The 23,820-nt window shown below is 44.2% G+C and overlaps 1 protein-coding gene across 6 annotated transcripts in view; it reads right to left on the bottom strand.

Annotated features, from left to right (window-relative positions):
- Positions 1-23,820, bottom strand: part of SGCD (sarcoglycan delta) — a 305,266-nt gene that overhangs the window by 46,241 nt on the left and 235,205 nt on the right. For all 6 annotated transcript variants that reach the window (XM_079319423.1, XM_079319422.1, XM_079319421.1 and 3 more), the window contains one exon: positions 1,980-2,067. In XM_079319423.1, the coding sequence (XP_079175549.1) occupies positions 1,980-2,067 (88 nt within the window). The remainder of the gene's footprint in view (positions 1-1,979; positions 2,068-23,820) is intronic.

Genomic DNA, 23,820 nt, shown 5'->3' with positions numbered 1-23,820 from the left:
TATGTGTGCCATAAAATCACCAATGAACTTGGGATAGCTGGGATATTTTTTACAAAAAGACAGACCCATGTGTGAAACACAATGAATATATCCAGCCATGCTTTGAGAGTGTTGCTGCAGGTGTAAGAGGCACCAAGAGCACCTGGGCCTATTTTGCTTGGACTAATGTTGATGTGTACAAGATTCCTCCTTTTTTACCTTTTAAATATATCTGGATTAAAATTCTATCAGTGTCATGCACAGCCCAATTAAAAAAAAAATAAAAATACAAACACCAGCACAGGAGCAAATGTTTTGTTTTAGATCCCTTCAACCACATGCAGGCCAAGCAAAATGGCATCTTCTCACACTGCTAAAAGTTTTTAGGCAAGTAAAACTTTCCTTCAAAGATCTTATTTCAGTTCTGCTGCTTTTCCTGCAGGCTGCTGTGCCCTGAAGTGCTGGAGAGCCTCTGGCAATGTGTTCTGTGGTGGGGTGTGATAAACATCAGCCTCCTGAACAGAGATTCAGGGCAGGTTTGTGGCTCCAAGGTTGCCAAGAGTTACAAAGAGGCTGCCCTGGGTTACTGACCTAGGCCAGACTTTTTTGGACAAATCACCACTGAACAGCCCTGCCAACTCCATCTAAGCCACAGCCCTCCTGGAATATTATCCTGCACCAGGCAGGTGATTAGACTTTGCATTAATTCTGGCCATCTTCAAGACCAGTCTCATTTTTCAAAAGACAAGAGAAATAACACCTTAAAGTCAGAATTTTATTAAGAGCTCTATTACTACCCAGGTCACCTGCTGGCACCTGGACACACAGAATCATGCACATGGTTTGCACCTCAGACAAGCAGGGCCATGCTGAGATCCCTGGAAGTACTTAAAAAACTTGTCCAGCCGCACTGAGAAAATCCTGTACTCTAAATCTGATTTGTGACTTGCTTATTAATCACCTCCCCAGTCATCCTTGCAGCACACACTACATGGGACCACATCTCTGCTCCACTGTGAAACCAAAGCTGGTGCTGAATGCATAAAGAGGTCAATAACCAGAGCATCACACTGGGAGGTATCACTGAGTCCCAAACTCTCATGACACAGAGGTGCTTAATGAACCAAACCCTCCTGAAAATACATGGAGAACCAGCAAACTGAAGACCTTCACGCTGAATGTGAGAACCAGGGAGCCTGGGGTTGAATTTATTTCCTTCCTCCAGGCAAGTTTCACACATGCTGCCTAAATAATTGCTCACTGAAGCTGCATATTTAATTATTTAATGCTGTGACTAAAGGCCAAGATGTTATATAAGCAAAACAAGCAACCCAGTCTCAACTTAGAAACATGTTTATGGATTACTGCCTTTGCCACACTTCTCACAGTCCATGCATAAATCTCAGTAAATATATCTGTCCCATATCAAATATATATTATATATCATATATACAATGCCATATACCTTATATAATGTATTGGGCTCTTTCAACCCAAATTACTCATGCGTTCAGTCAAAGGCTGCTGTGCACTGAGGATTTATGAAACACCCATTTCCCCATCCAATACAATCTTGTTTGGGTGCAAAGGGAGTTCTTCATCAGCAGAAGGACTTTAAATTGCAAACTGCTGCCACAGTTTGGCTCCAGAGTTCACAGGATTTCAGGTGAGTTATAAATGCCTTAGGAAAAACCTATGCTTGTTACAGCAAATGTCAGCCTGGTGTATGTTCTTCTTGACCCTGATGTCATACAAGAAACATTTCTAACTCTGGACAGGTTTCCAAATGAAAATGATGCTCTGCTTTGTTATCAGACAGCCCCAGCCAGTTCCTCTCCAGCACAGCTTTCATGTCCCTGGCTTTGTTTCTCCAAAGTGAAGTTTTCATTTCCACTCCACAGTTTTCACCCAGGCTCCCCTGTGTGCTGTCTGAAGCCAGCACAGCCTCCCAGAACAGCCACTTTCATCCCCCTCACTCCCTCCAGCCTTCCCCTCCTCACCTGTCACAAGGCGAGTGAGGACCTTTGTCTTCTCGTTGAGGATGTTCACGGTGACGTTCCTGGCTGACTGGAAGTACAGTGGGTTGCCCTGGAATGACACCACGAGAGCAAAGGTGTGAGATGGGCATGGCTGAGGCCCCTGGAGCTGACCCCAAGCCTGGGGAAATGCACTGACCCTGCTGTAACTCCTCCTGCCCAGAGTGGACACCACAGCCCTGCCTGGCCTGGGCAGTGCCTTGCTTTAGGGATGATTGACTCTACTGCTGGTGTAAGCCAACCAACCTGTTACTGCAAAATGTGCAGGTGATATGGGACCTCACCTAAGCTTCCCTAAGGTGTTTTGGGAGGGTGGTTGACTGCAGCAGTGCATTTCAGAGGCAAATCTGTCTTCCACCAGGCAGCAATTGACAGAACCAGAGGACACAGTCTCAAGCTACATCAGGGAAGGTATAGGTTGGATGTTGGGAACAAATTTTTCACCAAAAGAATAATAAAGTACTGGAATGCTCTTCCCAGAGAAGTGGTGGAATCATCATCTCTGGATGTATTTAAGAAAAGGCTGGACATGGCACTTGGTGCTATAGTCCAGACTCTGAGTTGAGGTGTTAGGACAAAGGTTGGACTCGATGATCTTAGAGGTTTCTTCCAACCTCATTATTCTGTGATTCTGATAATGTGAAATCTGTAAAATTACAGCTTCTGATGATTCCAGTGGGTGACAGTGTGTGCCTACCACACCAGTGAGCCATGCCCAAGGGGTGGGGAGGAGAAAATGTGATTAAAATGTGCAGAGTGCCTCAGACACTCATGAACCATGTGGCACATTTCACCCCCACACTGTGGGCTGGGCTGCCAGCCTGGGACCAGACCCATCCCATCAGGTCTGCAGAACACAAAACACAAACTCTTCCCCGCTTCCCACTGGACCACAGAGAGTTCTACCAATCTCTCATTTTTCTGCTTTAAACACACCTCTGAGAGAAGAGCCAGAGCAGCTGGCAGCACTCAGGAGCCACACAGAGACCTGGCAAATTCCATCTCAGGTATTTCTCCTGCAGAGCAAAGCCAAAGGAAACCCACAGCTCCAACCACCTGGCTGCAGTGTGTGCAAACACAGCCCAGGCTCTGGGAACTCGTGTCTTCCACAGGCAGCCCAGCCTGCACACTGTCAGCCACCCCAGCCCCAGCACGGGGTCACCCCAAATCACATCAGCCAAAAATCTGAAGTGCAAGGTGGAAATTCACTGCCAGCAGCTCTTTGCAATCTCTACAGCATGCAGCTGATCAAATTCACCAATTGACTGAGACACACGATAGGCAGAGGAGATAAAATAGCAAACAAATCAGCAAAAAGTTGAAAATTTTTATGTGCAATGTCTTTTTGCAGCATTTCAAATTTTTTTTCTATTAGGAATGAATAATCAGGATGAGGACAGAGAATGTGTGGGTGTCCTTGCCTCCTGAATTTGTAATGAACACAATATTTTCATAGATGCCATTTTTTCTGGATCATGGCAGAAGGATTAAATTGTCTACATATAAAATATAACAGGAACACAGAAATGGTTTCTGGGAGCCCTGTGGTGGACTGGGCCTTCAGGGAATACTCTAATGATGGACGTACAATTCCCAGCAGTGTTTTCAGAAAATAGACCTCAAAAAACCAAAGTAAAACCAGCCTCACATGTGACCAAATATTCACAGTAATTACATTTACTGTCTTCACTGTTTATGCAGCATGTTCCCATGGGATCAGCCCTTCAGCAATAAAGGGAAAAATGGGGTTTATCTGATCAATTATAACTAGAACGTTTTGGCTACATCCAGACTATTTACAACTAAAAAAAAAAAAAAAAATAAATATATATATATTTAAAAAAAAAAAGAATTCCACTTAATCATTTCCAGAGCTTGGACAAATTTCAGAAGTTAGGACAAATTATCCTTCTATACTTCTGCAACTTGTCTGACAACTGAAGTAATATTGTATATGAAGTGAATTATGATTAATAATTTATAAATAAGGATCAATGGTAATGATTTGTAATGATTCTCCTCTTCTCTAATTTTTATTTGTGATCTTCTAGAAATTCTAGAAATTAATGCTCATTATTACTATTTCATGGTTAACAGCTCAGAAAGAAAAGATGGCTTCACTTGGATCCCCCCTGCTCAGGGACCTGATTTGAACACACTCAGGAGCAGCAGTTTACTGCTGCATATCCATTTCCCAATTACAGATAAAGGATATTTTTAAAGGTAGACAGCTACAATCTGCATAATGTACAGTCATGGGTGGGACTATAACTACTATAAACATAGGAAACACAGAATAGTAGAATAGACTTTTTTTTTTTTTTTTTTTTTTTTACTTGTACTGTTTGAATTTTGCTTATGGAGTTTTCCAAGCAGCTGGAGTGTTTGGAAAAAGCCAGGAACTCTAGTCCACGTTCATGCAGGAAAAGATTTTTCATGACTTTGAAAGATCTGTTGCTGCTCCTTGTACTATGGAATTGCACTACAGAGGTACTACAAGAAAAGCCAATATAAAAAGTCACAGAAAGAGCTGCTCTGAAGAAGACCTACAAGACAAGGTAAGAGCTGGTATCCACCTACAAAAGACCTAAAATACACAATCAGACCTGGAAATGTTTACCCCAGCAGAGTCATCTCATTTGCTCATTCAGAACTCAGATTCACGCAGCCTTCAAAAAACTAAATTTCCCTAATGGAGGAGTTATGTTTTTATTGGTCTGCAGGGAAAGAACATTGGAAGCACTTAATGTAATGCCTAGTCTCATTTCCATAATTCTTTTTCCATTAAGGAATGAAAAAGAACTGAAGAAATTACTCCCTTTTGCTGAAAATTCAGCAGATTTTCTATCCATCATCTTCTGTTTACAAAGGAAATAACACTGACATCTTTTAAACACTGAACATTAAAAAAATGTTTCCTCTGTTGCAAGCTTGGTGATGATGCCAGCTTCTTTCAATCACACAGCACAAAATAATGAAAGCTTTAAAAGCCAGTTAGGATTTACAACTGAAAAGACAAAGCCTTCCCTTCTCTTACACTTTCATGTTACCATGACATGAAATGAAGTATTCTGATGCATATGAGCAGGTGGAAATCTAGATCAATATGGCATTAGCACCACAATAAAACAGTAATGTAGTGAAGCAATATTTTCATAAACTGTGATAGCACTTGATGAAGCTGGAGTTAGAATATCAGCATGCAATAAACAAGCACATCCTTAAAAGGCTCTTTGGGCTGGTCATGTCCTTTCAGCTCACCATGAACCTACTATTCATCTCTGCAGGAAATCCTGGAGAGCAAATACATCATTCTGCCTCTGCTCCAGCTCCTCATTAGCAGAGCCAGTGCCTTAAAAATGATTCAAATGTTTGCAGACACACAATAGCATTTGCCACAGCTACTCAATACATTAAAACATTGGACACATGCTGCAGAAGAAAGAATATGAAAGGTGCAAAAATATGTCAAAACTGCAGAGCTTGATTCCTCACCAAGCAGAGGTATCCAGTAAAATATAGAACACTTCACAAAAGGTATCAACTTTCTGTTTGCTAGGTTAAACACATGGCAAAACAAGCCAGAACAGCTCACTAGCTGTCTTTCTTTGGCTCACTTTGGAAGAGATGCTAAAAACTCCCAGATCAGAGTCTGAAATAGAAAAAGCCCTTTGACTGACAACCTTAATTTGCAGCTGAAGCAATCCCAGCCAGGGAAATGCAGTACTTTAACAGATGTCCTTAGACTGTTTTAAGGAATTATTAAAAATATTTGGAAATCTTTTAAAATTTTTACAGGCAGTTTAAAACTAATGCTTCACAGTTGGTGTGTTTGTAGTTTGAATGGTCGAAAGGAATAGCTCTGACTTCATCCTATGGATTCAAAGACTTCACACAGCAAGTGCCAAGTGAAGCTTGTGGAAATAATGGAAATGGCGAATTTCCTGCAGGCTTGACAAAGTAATGGCAAAAATAAAATCTTAAAGCATAATCTGGGCTGGCAAGGAGCAGTCTGTGAAGTCACTCACAGCACCATTTTCCTGCTCCACTCCATCTCTCAGTGACATTTACAGGGAGCAAACCCTGCTCTATGCTCAGCTGGGCTGTCAGAGGGCAAAAGTTGGTTTTCTGTAAAGCCAGCAAAAGCTCTCCTGCTTGTGTGCTACAGCCACGAGCAGCACTCACCTGCCTGCAGCCCTGGGAGCTGCTCTGAGGAGCTGCTGAGAGAGGGAAAGTGCTGTTTAGGGAACAAATACACTCATTTCTTCAAATCCAACCAGTCCTACTACACCAGCAGCTAAAAGTGCTAACAGCAATAACAGCAGTGACACCTCCCTGCACTGCACTTTCCACTAGGAGGGACAGAGCTGCACTTCAGTTGTTTCTGCTTTGGAGCAGCAAGAATTCATCACCCAATAACTGAGAGACAAAGCAGTAATTTTAGTGCACCTTAAATGTTCTTCATTAAGAAGTGTGCAGCTCATTTTACAGGTGTCAGGCATGTCCCCTGACCCCCCAGGAGAGCTGACCTTGTGACCCTCACTGTCACTTTTGGTCAGTTAACAGACATGTATAAATTAGCTTTCCTGACCCAGTTCTGCATGTTCCCATACCACCTGCTCCTCTTTCAAAGGGAAGCACCAGGAATACCTCACTGTGTGATGCTCAACACGGAGTTTCCAAACCACAGAACACTCAAAAAAACCAGGACCTGTCCCCAAGTGTGCACTTCCTCCTCCCACTCCTGCCTTGAGAACAGAAACTCCTTTGGAGAGTGTTTGATGCTGGAAAAGTTCAGAGCTGCTCCCCTAAAATAGCCAGAAGGAATGGAGTAAAACCCCTTCAGAACTGATGAGAGATGCTGCAGGGATCAGGCACCACCATGAGTCTCAGCAAAGCTCACAGAACATTGTACAGACACCATGCACTTCTGAAGAGCAAAGCACTGGGCAGCACCTGCCTTTGGCTGTGAAGAAAAAAAATGGGGAGTATCTAATGAAGCCCATCCCTAAGATCCTGCTTGGAACAGCAGCCTGGCCTTCATCTACACCAGCAGAAAATCTAGACTTCATAATAAACTTGCAAGCCAACCATTACTGTTTCTATTTCAAAAGCTCTTCCTCTTGTTCTGGTCTAGATCCTCACTGCAAGAACAGGATTTTGCTCAGAGGCCTCCTGGCACAAAAATTTAAGGCATGTAGCTAAATCCTTAGGTGATAGATTGAAAATAGCCCTTAATATGATTTAAACATACTTTTTGTTGTTTAATCACTGAGCCTCTTTTCATCTTTATTCTGTCCTTGAGACAGCTGAACATAATGTTCATGTTATAAATCCTTTTCTTAGTAAAACTTCTGATTTGACAGTGTAATCTTTTCATAGCAGAATGAAAGCAAACTGTGAACAGAACTGGTAAAAAACAGATTAAAACAAAAGCTTTTAAATGTCCCTGTATGTACTAGATGTGTGTCTGAAGCAGGCAGTAGGTTTAGTGGAGATGTAACAAAATGCAGTTTGCATCCTCTTCTTCCAGGAACCAAGTGGAATGTGCCCAGGTCATGTAAGTGACAGCTGACACAGCCCTGACCTGCAATGGGCACTCAAAAATATAAATGCAGCATCATGAGCTTAGTGTGCTGTGTTACACCTTCTGACATTTTATCAAACATTCAAATGCTTAAATAAAAAAAAAATAAATTCAAGTTCTGTTTTCTATGCAAACAAACTTCAGTCACCTTAGAATGATAATTTTTACATTACCATGATGCTCAGAAAACACTGTGGTCCCATCCAATGTGATGTATTTTAATGACACAGATAGTGCAGATCTGAGTTTTATGTCCAATGCCACAAACCCCTTTCTTTTATGGCACTTCTTGAAGTTCATTCTAATAACAATAGAAACAAAGATAAATTTCCTTCTGCTCCATTAAAGCAATTATCTTTGACTCTACTTTTTGAAGTGCAAAGAAGGCAGGTCTGTGATGTGAGATCTAAATGACTGGGTTCTATTCTGGAAGGCTACCCAAGGGGGTTTGCATCCTTCAAAGTGATTTATTTCTGGCAATCTAGGGGTTTCTCTCTTCAGAAGAATACCTGTAATAATCTCATGAACAGAGTGTTTTGAGAGATTGGCTCCTTCTTCAAGATGCCTAATCAGCTACTTTGCAGCTGAGACTCTTCTGAAAATTAAATTACACCGTGTCTGCTGACATTAAAAAACACCACTGAAAAATTTCCAAGGAATTACATCTGCCTTGACTTCATTGCTATTCTTCTTTCTTTTTTACTTCATTGACTTATAATATGAGGAAAACCACAGGTGACATAATGAAACCAACAGACATACACAGGAAAATAAAATGCATGCTGGAGTTCTATTCAGTATCCACAGGGGTGGGAAATCTGGGTTTTTAGCATCTGATCTGCTTTACAAACATCAGGTGTTTGTAACATCTGAAGGATGCTGCACACTCACAAAACTTTCTCTGCTGGTAGGACTGAAGTGATCATTACTGGCTTTGGAAAAAACCTGATGCATTGAAGCAAGCTCAGCTCCAGGAGTGCTGTGGTAAGGCAGGCTCAGCCAGCTGGAATGAAGAGAGCAGCACAACTTGTAAAATTCTGAAAATGCTTCAGGCTCTTCAGTGCACTGAGAGTTCACCCAAAGGTGACACACCAGAGTCACACGTGTGCCGATCATTAATTGGCATCCCTGGGGAACAGCTCTCCTTTGTACAAACAAAGCCAGGCTCGAGCCACACCAATGCCCTGAAACAGGTCAACAGCAGACCTGGGTTCTCAGCACATTGCTCAGCCCTTCCAGCATAAAATCAACCAAGTATTCTCCAAACATTTCAATTTAGTTGAATTCCTCTGCAGAAAAGCCAGGCTGCTCGCTCCAGTCTGATCCTTGTCTACAAGGAGGTGTTGGAGCAGCAGGACTGGGGATTTGTGCTAAGTTATATCCTATTTTCTGCCTTGGGCTGTCCTAGTTATGATCAGAGTTCAGTGGTGACAGATCTCCTGCTGAAGTAAACACACTGTAGGTAGGCACAGGAGAGAGGGAGAGAAAAGACGAGAGCTCTGCTGAGGCTTAAAAATATTCTAAATCATCCAACTCTACAGCTACTCCACTGCTTGTAACTTTTACTCCAGTCAAGCGTGCAGACCTCTGTTCATGTGTTTTGATTTTTATGGCCTTTCTGGTGTCCCTGCTGCCTGCCTTAAACAACTTTTAAAACTGCCAGTAAATCATACTTCACTATCTATAAAAGACATTAGAAGACAATATCAAAATTGTGCAGAACTGCTAATTTCTGAGTTACTTCCCTTACCACCAGCACTACTTGGACCATTCTACATCCAGAAACAATTAAGACCTCAGTCAGTGAGGTGAATACATGTTTAAGAGCACATACTGTTAATACTAAGGCAAGCACAGCAGTATTTTCCAGAAGTCAGATTCAGCAGAGACACTGGGGCTCTGCAATGCTCACATGTCCTTTTAGGCATTCTGTTACTGCACTGCGTATTGCCAAGTTATAAATCCAGATATTTTTCTCCAGGAAGGCTAATAACGTGGATACCTCTGCACACTGCTTTGAAATTACAGCTTTCCTTTGCTGCATGTCATGGATCACTTATTTCCTGTATTAGATTATAAATGGCCATGCCAACTTAGGGCTGCCTGTACAGCACAGAACACAGGCAAGCTCCTAGCAGAAGCCCCTGGTGTGACTGAAACTCAGCTGCTGCTAATAGGAAGAAGGGAAAACATTTCCATCTGTCTGGATTGGGGAAAAAGGATTTGTGAGCCTCTGATTCATCTGCATCCATATGCTGGGATGTAGACAATACTTATGGACACACAGACATATGCGAGGTAGCCAGCAACAGGAACCAAATCAATCACAGATCACAGCATGTGATTTGCCTAATTATGAGTAACACCTCACACGTTTTATCAGCACAAGAAGCACTCTGTGAGAGAGCAGATGGTGCTGCTGGGGGATGGCACCAGCCCTGACAGTTGCAGATGCAGAGCATTTACACAGCGCGCCCAAGAGATGACACAACACAAGCTGCTTCCTGGGAAAAAGACTCAAATTGAACAAGTGTCACCAAACAAAACACACGTATTTATTGATGCTCTCAACTTAATCTGATCCAGCCCCTCTATTCCCATCAAATATATACGTGCAGGGCAGGCAGTGATGCTATCTGGGCAGCTCTGAAGTCTCTCACCTGCCCAGCACAGAGCAGGGGAGGTGCACACCAACCTGAGTCTAGTTACAACCTGCAAACCATTTAAATCCACACAAGCAGAATCAATAGGAAAAAGCCCTGCAGAGAAAGCAATTACACTGCAAAAGCAGCTACATTAGAGCATGGTGAGGGCTGGGAGGCAGGATGCAGGCAGCCATCCTCACTCCTGTGATTACCCACTGGAGTTCTCTCCCATGCATCTGGCCTGTGAAATGACAGGGTGCAGCCCAGACATGTTCCTGCAATCAAAGTGTTTCAGTTTCTGTCACAATTAAAAAGCTCTTCTATATAAGGCCCATCCTTCAGGTTTGCTGTGCTCCATGGGTAAATGTAGGATTGTGCTTCAGGAAATATGTTTGAAGGGCACAGTGAACTCTCCTTTTCAGCAGCTTCATGGCAGTAATAATCTCATTTCCTGCATCTGAAATTATTTATTCATTGGAGACTGTCCACTTGCCACTGCACAAGACACAAAGAAAGATCATCTGACCATTCCTAGTGATAGAAAATTCAGTTTTTCTATTCCAATTCTTTTATTTGCGGTTTTTCTGCTTTTTTTTTTTTCCTGAGCTGCTGTAAATACATACTCTGGAGTGACAGGTTGGAAGCACTATAAAATGATTGATGAAAACTATATTTAGGCCTTGTTGTGGGAATATTTATTGTAGAAATATGCTCAGTTAACCCTGTAGGGGAAGGGCAGAAAAGGAAGGCTGGGCCTATGACTGTAACACTGATACCAAAGTGATTTATCTGCTTTAGTTATGATGCAGGGTTACAGGGTCACAGAAGCATCAGCACAAACTGGTTTTGAATTGCTGAAATCCAGCCACTTTGTTTGCTCTGCTGAAATGATCAAAAGCTGGCTTTAAGAAGGATGCTCTGTGGGTCTGCAGGATCAGACAGAATCTTCCTCCCAAGGACAAACAGAGGGGCCAAGCCCTGAGCTGCAGAGCTGGAACAGTTCAAGTGTGAGTTCATGTCAGACAGAACTGTTTTAGAGAGGAAGAACTGCCATGGAGAGGCTGGAAATCCAACAGCTGAGGCAGAGAGCAACTTGGACAGGTAAAATGACAGATGCAGTCAAGTGTGGGGTGTGGAACTGGGCTGATCTGGAGGAAGATCCTAAATCATGCTGGACATTGCCACACTGCTCACATGTACCCACAGTGAGAGCAGCAAAGCTCTGATCAGCAGCACAACTGCAGGAGCAGGAAGTTTGTGTGGGGATTTGGCTGTATCTTGTGGCTGCCACCCAACAGACACTCATGAGCATCTGCTCTGGGGTGAGGAGAGGAGAGCACAGGGTATTCTGTGGTACAGGGTCCCTGAGAAAAAATACATCCCCAACCAGCTCCACTGGAGAGCTGGGGAGTGGAATTTCAAGAGATGTCAGGCTGGCAGAAAAAGCAGCAGATGCTTTTTCCATGCCTGGAAGAAGACAGGAAAGTTGTTTGGGGAAATGGTGAGTAATGGCAAAAGCAGCCAAAGAGAATGGGATGTGTGAAAGTAAAACAGAGCCCAGGGAGGAATATCAGAGTCAAGGACCCCAGTTACTCTTTGGGCAATCAGCAGGGTGGCTCTGCCTGCCTGTTGTCTCCTGCTTCAAACAGGTATTTTTCTGCTGGTGTTTTTATTCCTGAAGTTCTTCCCAGACTCTGGAGGAACAGAACTGATCAGTTCTGGCACCCAACCAGTGGCTCCTGCCAGCACAGGGCACAGGAAGAGTCCTGCCTGTGTGCTCCTGTTTCTTCTGCTTCACCTAAGCTACACCTCCCAGAGTGCTGCATATCAGAAAATGCTGCAGAGAGAAACAAAAATCCTGCTCCCCTAACTTTGTACCAATATCAAAGTCCATCATTTATAAATAACAGTTTGGATCTTCAGAAAACAAAGAGCAAAGGTCAGTTTGCAGGAGGAGCTGGGGTTTCCAAGACGTAGCAGAATGCAGATAAAATATTTGAAGACAGCAGACATGCAATCAAAGGTGCTTCTCAAGTCAGCAGTTGTGACAACATGTCACTGCCCTGTGTGGCCTTTACTTCATTTTAAAGAGTGAGGGATGTTCTGTAAAAAACTGGAGGATGCAGCCTCTGAACACCCAACCATGTAAAGCAGCAGAGGAAACCTGTTGTGGCTCATCCCATCAACTCACTGCCTTCCAACCATAGACCCCAAATCAGCCCAAAATCAGATGCAAATCAGGAACTCCTGCCCTCTTACAGCAATTAGTATGTGTCTGGATCATGGATTGTTTGGCCATTCACTGGGGGGCTTCACCTGCATGTAGGACACAACAGTGACTCTGCCTAAAGGGAAACACCAGCTGCTCTGAGGTCATGGAAAGATGTGCCCACTCCTAACCTGCAGAATATACCTAGAAAAAAATGGGATTTTAAGAAAAAATAATGAATTGCTCACACTTTTACTGCTCAACCTAATCAAAAGAAAGACAATGACTTTTGGCTGGAAAACTGAAATCCCTTCTGCAGAGTGATGTTTGATCTTGTCAGACAAGTGACCTCCCCTTTCCCCTCAATCAACCCACTGCCTTTAGTTTATTTGTTTGTCTGTTTTTAAATATTGATGTCTTACAAAGCTTCTTGTTGGAAAAAACACATCTGACTCTTCAGCTGTGCTGCCTTGGGCTGCAGCCCTGTCAGATCCCATCCAAGAAGGCTCAGTTTGCATTGGCACATCAAAAAAGACTTTCCAGGCACTGTGAAGAGCAACGTGGGTGACTCAGTGAACAGCAAAGCTTCTCCCCAGATCAGTAACCCCCCATTCCTGGTGCAGCTTTTGCAGCTGCTGCTGGTTTCTTAGCAGAGAATCAGGACTCAGATATTCACTTTTCTTCACTGGGTGCCCCATCCCAAATCAGCCCCTTGTCTAAATCAAGAGAGAACCACTGGAATCACATATTGTTTTGCTCAAGAAGAACAAACTAGAAGCAGAACATCAAGCTCCAGCTGGAAAGAAAGAGAAAATAAAAAGCCTAGGTCATAAAAGCAAATTTCAGTGCCTAGTTTTAGCTTACTAATCAAGAATCCCACAAAGTAACCTGCACTGACTAAGATACAGTGAAAATCTTGGTATTTCCTCAAAATGTTTTTGAACATTTGCAGATCACTGCTGAATTTGAAATGAACTTTAAAAAAATCCTTCCTTTGTAGACCATAAAGAAGAGTTGCCAAAGGAAGATGTGCCTCTGTCCTTAGAAGGGATATTCCTGGGGAAAGCTGGATTACAGCAGCACTGGATATTCCCTGGGGAACCTCAGATGTGCCAAGGCAAAAGCCAAAGAGGCTTTGGCTTCTCTCATACTCAATAAAAAAATAAGGCTTGAAAATTGAGGAATCTCCTGCAGTTCTTTGTAAGGATGGTAAACAAAGGTTGTGCTTGATAGATGACCAAGGAAGAAATACTCTGAACTGAAGCACTTTAAGTTTTCTTTTTGTTCTATAGGTTATTCTGTTTCAGAGGGAAAATGAGGAGCAGATTCCTGCTAGTACTTCCTACAACCTGCCTCAGAAAATTTTAAGGCCAGGCTGGAAACAGATCTAAAAATCCCATGAGACTCAGAATTACAGCACATCAGGAGGAAATCAATGGACATGTAACATTTTATACTGAAAACCTAGAGTAAATCAACAAAAAAAAGAAACAACAAAAAACCCAGGTACCATGGAAACGGTTTCCTTTCACCAACCTCCAAGAAGAACAACTTTTTACTGCATGTGATTTTACAGAAAACATGTTTTCCAAGCAGGAAGATCTTAAAAGCCAAAGAAATGGTGCTTTTTCTTTCAAGAGCAGCAAGTCAGTTTTCCCAAGACCCTCAACAAATTTGTCCTAAAAGAAAAGGAGCAAATTTAAAGTGGTTCTTGTTTTTACCTGAGCTCTTCCTTCTCCAAATACAACATCTGTTATTTAGAAATAAAACAAAGAGGTATAGAACTGCTAAAGGAAACCTGGAAAATCTGACTTTCCTGTCATAGATCAAAGAACAGATGAACTGAGCTCCCTGTAAAACCAGTTCTGTGTGCCTGCACTTCCTAATGACAGCACAGCTTGTCTTGTCAATTCCTGCCTTACAAAATACAGAACTTTTCTGCCCAAATAGTTCTGATCAGCAGAAGAGTTGCAGAAGTGTTTGCTCTCCTGTACTAAAAAGACACAAAGCTCTGCTCTTCAGGCTTCTTGAAAACATGAGAAAAACATAATTTTTCTTTATAATTGGATCTTCCTATTTGTCTTCCGGTGTTTCCATTTTCTATTTTTCTCTATCTTCCCTCTACCCATACTGCATCAAGCTGTAATTCTTTTTCATTTTCAGTATTACGAGGCTGTTTTTGTACTTCTACAAAGCAGGCAGGATGCTGATTGTCAGCAGCAATGTCTAGACATGGTAAATCCTTAAACTCAAAGCCTTTGCACTTCAGAGAGAGAAATGCAGCCCCCAGAGTTGCTTATGTTTCCTGTGCCCCACTGTCCTCCTTTTCACAGCTGAAATAAAAGCCATTTCTGGGATCATGGCAAAAATCCAATGCAAAAGCTGGGAGCCCACAGAGCTCACTCTGAGCTGGGATGCCCATCACTCATTTTTGTTTCCACAGGGTCCAGCTGCAAATGTTTAGAATGAAGAGGAGGTGGGAATCACATCAGAGCAGTAAAACAAACACATGATCTGAACAGTTTCTCTCCCCTCATACAAGCAGCTCAAGCGAGAAATTTTACTTGTCAAAGGGAAAAAGCAAAATGCATTTTTTTGAGATCATTTGGGAAATTCTGCCTCTTTCATGTTTAGCTCCACAGCTGTTAACTTGTCCACATCAACTCCAAACCCCCCCACAAGAAATACAAGCTCATGCACCTTATGGGGTCAGATCCTTCTGCAATGACCAGATCACATTTTCTGGACACAAACCCTCCCCTGATGTCAGGGCAAGGAACCACAAACAGGCTGCCAGGGTTAGTTCAGAGGTGCACCCAAAATGCAAATATAGCAAAAGCTGAGGTGGGGAGCCCACTGGGCACAGCTGCTTGGCTTTAATAGGTGTTGATTACACTGCTCATATTGCATGAAATTAAAAAGCTTACAAATGTTATGAGCCATTACCCTTCCATTTAAGAGATCTTATGACAAGTTAGCAACATCTAATGAAATCCTTTTCAAAATGCCATAGGCAGTCTCCATGAGATTTTGCTTTGAAATGCAACTTGTGGAGTTATTAGTTTGTTTACATTGGTGCTTCCTTTCTTTGCCCATCTTTGGGATGCTCTGATTTGGAAGCTGGTGGAATATTTCAGTTCCCTGTTGTGCTCTCAATGTGGGACACACCACAACAGCTCCTCAGAAACAACCAGGAAGAGGCATAGCAGGATTTAATTCTGATATTATTTGCCACAGTCCTTCAGCCAGCCTACAAAACTCCCTGCAAAAGCTGAGAGACTTCTGACCAATTTTACTATGAAGGTAAAGGGAAATATTTTCATAGCTGCTGTAAAATTTACTTAACTTTCACCTCTTCAGCACACTGGAAATATCAGAGAGCCACTAACTGCCCCCAGAGCTCTGGGGCAGCCAAGGTTCAGACTGAAGTAGGCTCTCTGGATTTCACTGCTTCAGAATGAAATTTATTATTGGAGACCATACCAGTTTTATAAATCCCACTGGGCACTCACAGCCTGCTGCTGTCCACAGACTCAAATCTGCTTTGGATGGTGAAAATATCTGTACATCAGGTGAGGGTGTTTGTGCCAAAATGAAGCCTTGTGCAGCTTGTTCTTTCACTGCAGCCCCTGCTGACTGCCAGCTCTCCTCTCTGCTGATCTCTGGGGCAAGCAAGGCTCAGAGTGACCCAGCTGAGACATCTACAGCCCAGGAACACTGGAATCTAGCACAGGAGCAGAGGTGCCACAAGGAGTGATGAACAAGCCCTGCAGGGAGGACAGGAGATGGCCAGAACCTTGCTTGTCTTGGCTGTGCCATCCACAGCAACCTTGTTCATTTTTTTTTCATCTTCTGAACCAAAAATCAGCCAAAGGCACTGAGGTATGAAGATGCAGTCAGAGGAGGTGCTTATCTTGGGCAGTGGCAGACTTCACCCCAAGTGCAGTGGAGCTGACCTGCCCCAGAGGCCAATGCCAGGAGGAAACATCTCCAGAGCTGGCAGGAGCTGTCACAGGCTCAGACCCATCACATCCTGCAGAGATCCCTCTCTGTGGACCAGTCCCTAAGGGAAAGAAGTGCTGGGAGGAGGGAGCAGGGACAGCTGAGTGATGGCAGCATGGGGAGACAAATTGCCTCTCCTCATTTCCACCCTGTGAAGGTTTCAGTGAACATGCTGAAACCCTTAAGCACTTTGCTAGACCAAATCACCAGGAACTAAATCAATGTCCTTTTATTTCTCTGTGAACTTTGACAAAGGAAGAATAGGAATTACTCTGTCTTTTCCCTCAAAAAATAGCAATCTTCCTTCATGGTATCTATCTAAAAGCTACATTTCTACTACACAGTTGGAGCCTCATACAAAGTTGCAATTATCTTGCCATCTGCATTCCCTTTTTATCCAAATTAGTATGTTATATTGCTTATAAATATGTATTTATGGCTATGAGGCAGGTATGCCCCACTGAGGGCACATGTCACTGTTTAATCCAAATACATGGTTTATTGTTTTGCAGTCAGTATTTTTAGCTTGGAGGCAGGTAGACCTGCAGAGCAAATAATACAAAAGAATATGGCCATTACAGAAGTGCTTCTGTGCTTTTAAATTACAGCACTCTTATTCTAGAACAGAACCCAGTGAGATGAGTACATTGGCAAAATAATTATTTATCACTCTGTTATGGGCTGATGTTTGGACTGGCTCCTCTCCTTGCTTCCCCCGTGCAGCTGCCGGTCCCTCCCTCGGATGGTTTTATCTAGGCTGGTGTTTTCCGGCTCTCTCTCTCTTGCTGCGCTTCGGTTGTGGGCTGTGTCTTGCTCTCTGCCGTCTGCTCAGCTGTGACCCCCTCCCCTGGCTTCTTTGGCCGTTTTTTCCCTTTTCCCCCAGCTGTTTTGTCTGTGCCCCCGTGTTGGCTTGTCTTGGGTTTGCTTTTGCTTGTCTTGGGCTCGCTTTAGCTTGTCTTGGGCTTGCTTTGGGCCTGCTCCCGGCTGCCCCTCCCCCTCTCTCCCTTCTCCCTGCTCCAGGGATTTGCACCGACTCCGGAGGACAAGGATCTGGACTTCAGGGGCCGCTGCTGGAGGTCGGCTTGGGAGGCTCTGCCACTCTCCCCGGCGAGGACCGGCTGGGTTCGTCTCATCTGGGTTTGGGTTGGGGGAGTGTTTCTTTTGTATTTTGTTAATAAAAAGTTTTTTCCATTTTCACCACAAGAACAATTCTTTCTGAGCTCATTGAAGGAAGGAATTGTAAAAAAGAAAAGGGGGGGGGGGCCCTTTGGAGCTCTTTTTTCCCCAAATTTGTCCTAAACTTGGACATACTTTTGGCGCCCAACATGGCTGGAAAGCCAAGGGGTGGTCAGTAAAACCCACTCACCCTTTAACAGCCCCATTTGGCCTGTGCGTAAATCTGATGGGGAATGGAGACTGACTGTGGACTATCGGGCATTGAATGAAGTGACTCCACCGCTGAGCGCTGCCGTGCCAGACATGCTGGAACTCCAGTACGAGCTGGAGTCCAAGGCAGCAAGGTGGTATGCCACCATTGACATTGCAAATGCATTTTTCTCCATTCCTTTGGCAGCAGAATGCAGGCCTCAATTTGCTTTCACCTGGAGGGGCGTGCAGTACACCTGGAACCGACTACCCCAGGGGTGGAAGCACAGTCCTACCATCTGTCATGGACTGATCCAGGCTGCACTGGAAAAGGGTGAAGCTCCGGAACATCTACAATATATTGATGATATCATCGTATGGGGAAACACAGCAGCGGAAGTGTTTGAGAAAGGAGAAAAAATTATTCAAATTCTCCTGGAAGCCGGCTTCGCCATCAAGAAGAGTAAAGTTAAAGGACCTGCTCGAGAGATTCAGTTCCTGGGAGTGAAATGGCAAGATGGACGGCGTCAGATTCCTACTGATGTTATTAACAAGATTACAGCTATGTCCCCACCTACTAATAAAAAGGAGACACAAGCTTTTCTAGGTGCCATCGGTTTTTGGAGAATGCACATTCCTGAGTACAGCCAGATTGTGAGCCCTCTTTACCTTATTACACGCAAGAAGAATGATTTCCACTGGGGCCCTGAACAGCAGCAAGCCTTTGCTCAGATTAAACAGGAGATTGCCCATGCAGTAGCCCTTGGCCCAGTCAGGAGGGGACCAGATGTGAAGAACGTACTTTACTCAGCAGCTGGGAGCCATGGTTTGTCTTGGAGCCTGTGGCAGAAGGTGCCTGGTGAGACCCGAGGCCGACCCCTGGGATTCTGGAGCAGAAGCTACAGAGGGTCCGAAGCCAACTACACTCCCACAGAGAAGGAAATCTTGGCTGCCTATGAAGGAGTTCAAGCTGCCTCAGAGGTGATTGGCACAGAAGCACAACTTCGCCTGGCACCTCGACTGCCAGTGCTGGGGTGGATGTTTAAAGGAAAGGTTCCCTCTACTCACCATGCCACTGACGCCACATGGAGCAAGTGGATTGCACTCATCACGCAGCGCGCCCGTATTGGTAACCCAAATCGCCCTGGGATTTTAGAGATAATTACAAACTGGCCAGAAGGTGAAGATTTTGGTCTCTCTGATGAAGAGGAGCAGGAGCAAGTGACCCGGGCTGAAGAAGCTCCACCGTACAACCAGCTGCCAGCAGATGAAACACGCTACGCCCTTTTCACCGACGGTTCCTGCCGCATTGTGGGGATGAACCGGAAGTGGAAAGCTGCCGTATGGAGCCCCACACGACAGGTTGCACAAGCTACCGAAGGAGAAGGTGGATCAAGTCAATTTGCGGAACTCAAAGCTGTTCAGCTGGCCTTGGACATTGCTGAGAGAGAGAAATGGCCAAAGCTCTACCTTTACACTGATTCGTGGATGGTAGCCAATGCTCTGTGGGGTTGGCTGGAAAGGTGGAAAAAGGCTGACTGGCAACGCAGAGGAAAACCAATCTGGGCTGCTGATGAGTGGAAAGACATTGCCACTCGGGTGGAGAAGCTCCCCGTGAAAGTCCGTCATGTGGATGCCCATGTTCCCAAGAGTCGGGCTAATGAAGAACACAGGCACAACAAGCAGGTAGATCAGGCTGCACAGATAGAGGTCTCAAAGATAGACTTAGATTGGGAACATAAGGGAGAGTTGTTCCTGGCTCGATGGGCCCATGATGCCTCAGGCCATCAGGGTAGGGATGCCACCTATAAGTGGGCACGAGACCGAGGGGTGGATCTTACCATGGACAGCATTACCCAAGTCATTCATGACTGTGACACTTGCGCTGCCATCAAGCAGGCCAAGCGGGTAAAACCCCTCTGGTATGGTGGACGGTGGTCCAAATACAAGTATGGAGAGGCCTGGCAGATTGATTACATCACACTGCCTCAGACCCGCCAGGGAAAACGTTATGTGCTGACCATGGTGGAAGCCACCACTGGGTGGTTGGAGACTTACCCTGTGTCCTATGCTACTGCCCGCAACACCATCCTGGGCCTGGAAAAGCAGGTCCTTTGGAGGCATGGTACCCCTGAGAGAATTGAGTCAGACAATGGGACGCATTTTAAAAATAAGCTTGTTGACACCTGGGCTAGGGAACATGGTATTGAGTGGGTGTACCATATCCCTTACCATGCACCAGCTGCAGGTAAAGTGGAGAGGTACAATGGATTGTTGAAGACCACATTAAAGGCATTGGGTGGGGGATCTTTAAAAAACTGGGAGCAGCACCTGGCAAAAGCCACTTGGTTAGTCAACACTCGAGGTTCCACCAACCGAGCAGGTCCCGCCCAGTCTGAAGGCCTTAATGTGATAGATGGAGATAAAGTCCCAGTGGCCCATGTTAGAGGGTTGCTAGGAAAGACAGTATGGATTCATCCTGCCTCGAGTACAGGCAAACCCATTCGTGGGATTGCCTTTGCTCAAGGACCAGGATGTACTTGGTGGATAATGCAGAAGGATGGAACAACCTGCTGTGTACCTCAGGGAGATCTGACTATAGGATGAAGTATAGACAAATGTTATTGTTGAGTGTTGCCACCATTGTATACTAGATTCTATGAATAGAAAGAAATGTGTAAGTATTGAAGGTTTAAGCAAGTCAGGAAATTTCCATATCGTGTTTAGTGAGTGTGTATCCCAATCGTGTGTCAATGATCACGATGTGGGATAAGGGGTGGAATGTTATGGGCTGATGTTTGGACTGGCTCCTCTCCTTGCTTCCCCCGTGCAGCTGCCGGTCCCTCCCTCGGATGGTTTTATCTAGGCTGGTGTTTTCCGGCTCTCTCTCTCTTGCTGCGCTTCGGTTGTGGGCTGTGTCTTGCTCTCTGCCGTCTGCTCAGCTGTGACCCCCTCCCCTGGCTTCTTTGGCCGTTTTTTCCCTTTTCCCCCAGCTGTTTTGTCTGTGCCCCCGTGTTGGCTTGTCTTGGGTTTGCTTTTGCTTGTCTTGGGCTCGCTTTAGCTTGTCTTGGGCTTGCTTTGGGCCTGCTCCCGGCTGCCCCTCCCCCTCTCTCCCTTCTCCCTGCTCCAGGGATTTGCACCGACTCCGGAGGACAAGGATCTGGACTTCAGGGGCCGCTGCTGGAGGTCGGCTTGGGAGGCTCTGCCACTCTCCCCGGCGAGGACCGGCTGGGTTCGTCTCATCTGGGTTTGGGTTGGGGGAGTGTTTCTTTTGTATTTTTGTTAATAAAAAGTTTTTTCCATTTTCACCACAAGAACAATTCTTTCTGAGCTCATTGAAGGAAGGAATTGTAAAAAAGAAAAGGGGGGGGGGGGGCCCTTTGGAGCTCTTTTTTCCCCAAATTTGTCCTAAACTTGGACACACTCTTAAAAGCTTCCTTTAAAATTTTTATCATTCAAATACTGGCTGGGGAGAATGCAAAAGATAGAGAAACATATTTTATGCACTTACTGATCTAGCTTTTATGCTGATAAGAACTTACTAAAGACTAGTAAAGGGAATAGCAGTTATCAGCCCTAATTCACAACTGTGAATTTTCCAGGCCAAACAGATGCCCTTGCAGAATCCCAGCCAAGTGTTAATGACAGCCCCAGCCCTCCTTCCACTGGAGTCACCAGTTATTTTGCATGGTTTCAAATGAGGGCAGGTTTGCTCCAAGAACCTGAGCAAGCATGGTGCTCTCAGACAGACATTCCCTGCCACACTGAGTAGGACAGGGACCTCTAAAATCCCCCCACTAAAGGAAAATAACAAAAAGACACAATCCTTTGCCTCAGGCTTTTTTTTTTCTTTGATATATTAAGATTTTTTAAAACTCCTTTTTTTTTAGCTGATTAAAAATAACAGGAAGCAGACCTTCAACATGAAACCAGCTACATACACTAAGAGATCTCTTTATAAAGACACTTGAAAATCTCCTCAAAATTGTTTCAGAAAATTTTGCTATCCCTATACCTGTGCAACATCAGAGCTTGGAGCTCCCCCAGGCAGAAAGTTTGGTGCCCAAATTTAATTCTGTGTTCCCAGACCCATCAATAGGAGAGTGTGAAAGAGAACTGAAAGGACAGGACCCCAGCCAAGTACTTTTTACTGAAGCAAAGTCAAAGTTGTCAGGCAAATCCATATTCTTGCCTTTAAAAGTGTTCAGTGTAAGAAAAATAAAGCCCAGGTGTAAACATTCACAAACTGAGTTTGTTTTTTTCCTATCTATGCACTTGAAAGGAACACTGAAAGGGCAAACCCATCCTAATCCTATCATGGCAATGTCTTTCTCTGCTTCCTGAAACTGAGATTATCATCTCATTGGTTGTCAGACAGCTCCTGAGAGAAGCAATTCACTGGATTTTCCTGTGTAATCACAGCACAGGATTTTATTTCTGCTGTTATCCAGATGGAAAATGCACACAGCTTGCTCTGTGTCTTGCCCCTTTCAAGTTACTTACAGACCTGGATGTGCCAGGCTTCAAAACACCCCAACTGCACTAAGAAAGCTAAATCTGGGCTAACTCTCAATCACAAGCAACTTGCTTCCTAGCAGCTCATCTCAGCACAGGCAGGAAAATTTCCAGTTTTAAATTTCTATCCCAATTAAGGCAATGAAGACTGAAGTCCCCTAAACTGTTGCCACTACTTTCCAGGACATAAAATTAACGATTTCTACTGCTGTGCACAACTTTCAGTCAAAGTTGGTCTGATTTATAAGCAAACAGATGGTTCACACGATAGTCCACAATAAATTACAACAGTTAGAAAGACAGCTACATTTTGAGAGTGACAGTGCAGCTGAGCTACAGATGGGTTTATAGATGACCCTTCCAATTTTTAATAATCTTCATAATTTATCTGCAAGTAAAGAAATGTGAGAATTCCTAATGCACCTCCTTGACTAAGTACAAATCACTTTTATTTACACAGGCAATACTTCATGGTCCAGTTATCTTCTTAATTAAAGGCAGCAAGATGCTCATGTTCCATGCAAGTGGCATGGAAAAAACACTGCTCAGTGTGCAATATGTTCAGCTGGGAGATCAGGATGCTCTGAGCACTCTGGGAAAAGGGAACACAGCCATCTCTTTTCTTTAAAAGAATGCTACAAGGATGCAAACACTGCTACCACCTGTTCATTAACTTCCAGATAAACTTTAGGCTTGTAAAATGACAAGGTTACGTTTTTTTTTGCAAGCTCTGATGCTTGAAAACAGGTTCTCAAGCCATACTACAAAGCCAGTGCTACTGAGCCAGGAGTAGGATGGAAAACAGCAGGAACAGAGACCCTCTTCTCTGCCTGAAACCAGAAGGGATTTGGGGGGTCACCCTTGAGTGGGTGACAGAAAAAGAAAGCAAATCTTGGGGGTGTCAGATGCAGAAAGAAACTGCTGGAAGCAGTGAGTAAGAAGTGAGTTCATGTCAGTGATTTCTCTGCCTGGGACCAAACCACATCCATCCAATCCTTCTGCTAAAATTTGGAATTTCATTTGGAATGAGAAGCACATCTGAGTGCAGCTCCTCTGTCTGTTAAGGTGATGAAGGGAGCAAAACCTAGCAGGGCTCTGTAGGGCACAAGCTACAGAAACACAGAGGTGCCCACCCTGCAGTCTCTTGGATGGCCTTTGAGGGCTTGTTCTCCTCTCTAACCATTCCCTTCCAGCCAAATCAATTTGAAAAAGAAATCCACTTTTAAATGGAAACACAAAACAGAAGGCAGAGCTCCTAGGAAAGCAAGTCTGTGTGTAATTTTAATTACCAGCTTCCTGGGATTCAAGAGATGCAGCAGAGAAGAAGAGGCACCAGTGACAAATTCAAAATCACAATTCCCATTTTGGAGCTATTTTGCCAGGGATTTCCCAGCTCTGCAGCACCACAGAGACACATGAGTGGGAAAACCCAGGGCACAGAGCTCATAGGACTGCAGACACTTACATGAAAAATTATTTTCC

Source organism: Erithacus rubecula (genome assembly GCF_903797595.1).
Source record: "Erithacus rubecula genome assembly, chromosome: 16".
Classification (NCBI taxonomy): Eukaryota; Metazoa; Chordata; class Aves; order Passeriformes; family Muscicapidae; genus Erithacus; species Erithacus rubecula.
The sequence above is the reverse complement of the archived record's forward strand: the minus strand, read 5'-3'. Positions and strand labels throughout refer to the sequence as shown.